At 53.7% G+C, this 5,448-nt stretch overlaps 1 protein-coding gene across 5 annotated transcripts in view; it reads right to left on the bottom strand.

Annotated features, from left to right (window-relative positions):
* The window catches only part of COQ8B (coenzyme Q8B), a 30,344-nt gene that overhangs the window by 849 nt on the left and 24,047 nt on the right, over window positions 1-5,448 (bottom strand). For all 5 annotated transcript variants that reach the window (XM_023229184.2, XM_023229181.2, XM_023229182.2 and 2 more), the window contains exons 13-14: window positions 3,913-3,978; window positions 577-663 (exon numbers count right to left, since the gene is read on the bottom strand). In XM_023229184.2, coding sequence (XP_023084952.1) covers window positions 577-663; window positions 3,913-3,978 — 153 coding nt within the window. The remainder of the gene's footprint in view (window positions 1-576; window positions 664-3,912; window positions 3,979-5,448) is intronic.

The raw sequence follows: 5,448 nt of genomic DNA, 5'->3' as shown, positions 1-5,448 counted from the left end.
CTGGGGGTGGGGTGGGGGGGACAGCAAAGGCAGCCAGTGTGGACACAGAGCCCTCTGCATAACCCAGAAGCAACATGTAGCCTCCACTCCTTCCAGTCTCCACCATCAACACAAGCCCGGATACCCCCAAGAGTGAGCAGCTTCCGCTCCTTCCAGAACCTGGACTAGACAAGCAGCTCCCTATTCCCCGAGTAAGCACCCCTTGCTTCCCCGCAGAGCCTCCGACAGACAAGTAGCCCTCTACTCTCTCTACAATAGAGAAGTGGCCCCCGCCCCTCCTGAACAGATCCACAGTGCCCGTGTTCCCAGGGTTCCTGAGGAGTCGGGCAGCCGCCTCCCCTCACTCCTCCCCAAAGCCCCCAGCATGAATAGGCATCCATCCTAGAGTCCCCCACTCCCCGGGTATAGACACAGAGCCTCCATTCTCCCTAGTAGAGACAAGCCCCTCCTAAAGCCCCCAGTCCCCAGGTAGAGACATGTTCCATACCCCACTCGAGTTCCTCAGTGGAGATAAGCAGCCCCCCACTGTACCCCACCAATAGACACCCGTCCCTTTCTCCTGCAGTGTCTCCCCACCTTGGTTTCAAAGCCTGTGAGGAATTTGAGGTCTCTGGACTTCTGTAGGACACGGTCTCTGTCTCCGTCAGCTGCAGCCTTCACCACCTGGGGAGACGGGTGGGAGTTAGAGGGACAAAGACCGGGGCTCAAGGGGGCTCTGAAGAAGAGGAGCTGGAAGCCTGGGCCTCCCGTGTACCCACCTCCATTCTCATCTGCCTGGGCCCTCCCTCACCTGGAAGCTTCCTGCTCCCTACTCTGCCGGTCTGTGACTCCCTTAAAGACTGTTCCAGAGCCTGGAGTGGAGGCGGGCAGGGATCCTGCCCACCTAGCTGGCAATGTGGGGCCTGCCCGGGAACTGCCACAGTGAAACAGTGCAAGGAACAAGTGTCAGGGCTGCTGGTGGGTCCAAACACTCAACTGGACGGGTGTGAGCGTGACCCAGAACTGCATCCAAAGTTGCCAGGGGCCACCTCTCTGTCTCCCGCACTGGACTTTAAGCCCTGTGAGAGCGAGGATCCCAGTTGGGTGTAGTCGCATGGGGCACAGGGTCTGGTGCTCAGGAGGCCCTGGGTGAACCTTGCTTTAGCAAATGAGTGTGTGGAGCTGAGCAGCTCTCCAGCCATAAGCTCATACACACAGGGCAGGAGTTGTGGGCATGGACAGACACCCAGCTGGGGCCAGCTGGCTAGGGCTCCATCCCAGCTCTGCCACCTGCCAGCCTGTTGGGCCTCCACTTTCTCATCTGTGAAGTGGGGATGCTAAAAGTGCCTTCCTCATGGGGCTGTTGGGAGGATAGAGAAGGTGATGCCTGTGGCATGCCTGGCGCTGTGTCTCATGCAGGAAGCACCGAAAATATTATAATCTACCATTATTAAGAGGTGGGCACGTGGGTCCCAATTTCACAGAAGGGGAAGCAGACCCGGAGTAGGGACTGGAACCTGGGTCACACCCCTCACCACTGGGTTGCCCGTTTTTGTGAGGAGAGGGGTTCGGGATTCATTCCATTCCCTCTCTGCTCCCCCTGCCCGAGCCTGTCTGGCCATCTGTCAGGCCTGTGGTCCTCAAAAGCTGGTGTGATGGGGCTTTTATAAACTGGCAAAGGCTGAAGGCCTGGGTAGGAGGGGAGGGTGTCAGTGGGGAGCAAAATGTCCCAGCTACCCGAAGGGCCTCGGCTTTGTGCCTCAGTGGCCTGCGGAGAGGTCCCCAACGGGCCTGTGTGTAAGGGGTTATCACCTCCTCTTCCTGTTCCCATCTCAGAGGTGGCCCCACCAGTCCCCAGGCCAAATCCCTGGACACCTCCATCGCTGACTTCCAGCCTGTCTACTCCCATGGATTACCAGCTGGGCATCTCCCAGCCACCCCTCTGCCCCTCTCCACAGCTGCCCCGGGCTCCCAGCCCCCAGGTTTAGAGACCACTTCTTATTCAGAGGGAGTTTTCAAATTCTAACTGCATCCTTTCCCTGCTCAAATCTTTTTCCATGGCTCTGCAGGGCACCTGGATACAGTACGAGCTGCCACAGTGATTTGCTGCAGCCTCATCACTGGCTCCTGTGCTGCTCCCCGACCTGCCCTCCCAGTCAGAATGGGAGCTTCCTTTGGGTCCTCTAGGGCCTTACTACTACAAGTGTGGTCCCCGTACGGGTAGCCTTGGCATCATGTGGGTGCGTGTCAGAACACAGCATCTTACGCCCGCCTCCAGACCAGAATCTGCACCTGCACAGGATCGCCAGGCTTCACATGCACATCCAAGTCTGAGAAGTGCTGCTCTAATGGGAATATCCCTTATCACCGCCTGGCCTTGGCACATGTTGTCTATCTGGAATACCCTCCGAGCCTTTTCCCAATTGGCCCCCCTCATCCCTCAGGTCTCGACGCTGACAATCCCTCCTCCAGGAAGCCCTCCCTGGCTCCCCAGGCTGGGTCAGGCTCCTCCTCTGGGTTCACGGTCCCTTGTGCTTCCCTCATCCCAGCCCTATCCACGTTGGGTCCTCACTGTCCCCTCACTGGACTATGAGTTCTGTGAGGAGGGGCCTAGGCTGGGCCCAGGTCACTGCTGTGTCTCCAGCTTTGCCTAGAATACAGCTGGGCACAGAGAGGGGTCAGAAAACATTTAGATTGGCTGGGCAGGGGGGGTCATGCCTGTAATCCCAGCACTGTGGGAGGCCAAGGCAGGAGGATCACCTGAGGTCAGGAGTTCGAGACTAGCCTGGGCAACTTGGTGAAACCCCATCTCTACTAAAAATACAAAAATTAGCTGGGCGTGGTGGCACGTGCCTGTAATCCCAGCTACTCGAGAAGCTGAGGCAGGAGAATCGCTTGAACACAGGAGGTGGAGGTTGTGGTGAGCCAAGATCGCGCCAATGCACTCCAGCCTGGGTGACAGAGCAAGACTCTGTCTCAATTAAAAAAAAGAAAAAAAAGGCCAGGCGCGGTGGCTCATGTCTGCAATCCCAGCACTCTGGGAGGCCGAGGCGGGCGGATCACGAGGTCAGGAGATGGAGACCATCCTGGCTAACACAGTGAAACCCCGTCTCTACTAAAAAATACAAAAAATTAGCCGGGCGTGGTGGTGGGCGCCTGTAGTCCCAGCTACTCGGGAGGCTGAGGCAGGAGAATGGCGTGAACCCAGGAGGTGGAGCTTGCAGTGAGCCGAGATTGCGCCACTGCACTCCAGCCTGGGCGACAGAGCAAGACTCCGTCTCAAAAACAAAAAAAAGAAAAAAGAAAAGAAAAGAAAACATTTAGATTGATGGCTACATGATTAGAGGACCCAGGGCAAATGTCTAATTTCAACAATTAATGAAATGGTGTTCTCTGCAGCCTCCAAGACAAACTGACCCCAGTGGGTGGGAGAGACGAGCAAAGTACGTGAGGAAGCACCTCCTGTAGACAGAGTTGCCCCCAGGGACACACACCTGGGCTGGACACCAGGGCCCTGCACAGCGTGGGGTCTGGAGGTGACAAGATGGTCACTGTGGGCCTTTCTCTTAGGAGGGAGCTGGGCAGTGGTTGGAAGCTTGGACTCTGGACCTGGACTACCTGAATTTGAATCCCAAGTCTGCTGTGATCTTGGGCAGGTGACTTAACCTCTCTAGGACCCAGTTACTTCATCTGTAAAATGGGCCTAAAAATGGTCCTTACCGCCTTGTGTTGCTGTGTGGTTTAAATCGGTTACTATACGTAAGCACTAAAGATGGAGCCTGACATATTAAGTGCTTGGTGTGTGCTAGTTGCTACGAGTATTACTATTATTTATTAATTCCAGAAACTGCACTTCTCCTTCTTACTCCTCTGCCTCAGTATATGGCCTGAGCCTCAGCCTTTCAGAGGCTCTGGGGTCTGGGGGAGACTCACCTCGATGTAATGGTCTGTGAACTCTGTCCCAAACTCCCGGCTTGCACCAAAGTCCAGCAGGGTCACCTGGAAGCAAGGAATGGTGAAAGGAATGCTGGGATCCCAGTCACACCCCCACTGTCTATTGGGGCAGCCAGGATCTGTCTTCCTCCCCATGACCCTGCCCGCTCCTGCCAGAGTCCCTGCCTGGCTGCCTGACTGGGCTCCTGGCCTCATCTCCACATTTCCAACCCACCCCCAGAAGGTAGCTGAAGGCTTTTATTTTTTTAGTTCTAATTGTTTATGCAATAACAAATTTTAGACCCAGAAAAAAAAAATCGAGAGCATAATAAAATATACAGAAAAGTAAAATGAATACCCACAAATCCCACCACCCAGCACCTAGCCTAAAATATAAAATACTCCCCACCCGTCCGGGCGTGGTGGCTCACGCCTGTAATCCCAGCACTTTGGGAGGCTGAGGTGGGTGGATCATGAAGTCAGGAAGTTCAAGACCAGCCCGGCTAACATGGTGAAACCCTGTCTCTATTAAAAATATAAAAATTAGGCCGGGCGCGGTGGCTCAAGCCTGTAATCCCAGCACTTTGGGAGGCCGAGACGGGCGGATCACGAGGTCAGGAGATCAAGACCAGACTGGCTAATACAGTGAAACCCCGTCTCTACTAAAAAATACAAAAAAACTAGCCAGGCGAGGTGGCGGGCGCCTGTAGTCCCAGCTACTCGGGAGGCTGAGGCAGGAGAATGGCGTAAACCCGGGAGGCGGAGCTTGCAGTGAGCTGAGATCCGGCCACTGCACTCCAGCCTGGGCGACAGAGCGAGACTCCGTCTCAAAAAAAAAAAAAAAAAAAAAATATAAAAATTAGCCGGGTGTGGTGGTGCATGCCTGTAATCCCAGCTACTCGAGAGGCTGCGGCAGGAGAATCACTTGAACCTGGGAGGTGGAGGTTGCGGTGAGCCCAGATTGCACCACTGCATTCCAGCCTGGGTGACAGAGTGAGACCCCATCTCAAAAAAAAAAAAAAAAAAAAACTCCCCATCCACGTGGAGCCTCCTGTGTATCCTGCCCTGATCACACCTCCCCTGATCACACCTCCCCCAGGTCCCCAGGGTCACCACTTTCCTGCAATCATTATTTCCTGAAATTCTCATTTATGCATTTCTGTATTTGCTATGTATGTGTACAGCCGTGAACAATCTACAGTAATGGTGTGCATATTTTCAAACTTCACCAAAGTGATATTTACTATTGTTCTCCTGCAACTTGTGCTTTTTGCCCAGCATGGTTTTGCGATTTATCCTTGTTGCCATGTGTCACTCCAGCTCAGTCACTCATTTCACATTGCTGTGTAAGGACTTCGTTGTGTGAATCTATCACAGTGCATTTATCTGGCTGAGGAATGCTGTGGCTGTTTCTGAATTTTTTCCTTCTTTTTAAATATATTTATTAGTTATACACTTTTTTTTTGATTTTTTTTTTTTTTTTTTGAGACACGGTCTTTGTTTTTTTTTTTTTGAAAGGGAGGTCTTGCTCTGTTG

Source organism: Piliocolobus tephrosceles, chromosome 21 (assembly GCF_002776525.5).
Source record: "Piliocolobus tephrosceles isolate RC106 chromosome 21, ASM277652v3, whole genome shotgun sequence".
Taxonomy (NCBI): domain Eukaryota; kingdom Metazoa; phylum Chordata; class Mammalia; order Primates; family Cercopithecidae; genus Piliocolobus; species Piliocolobus tephrosceles.
The sequence above is the reverse complement of the archived record's forward strand: the minus strand, read 5'-3'. Positions and strand labels throughout refer to the sequence as shown.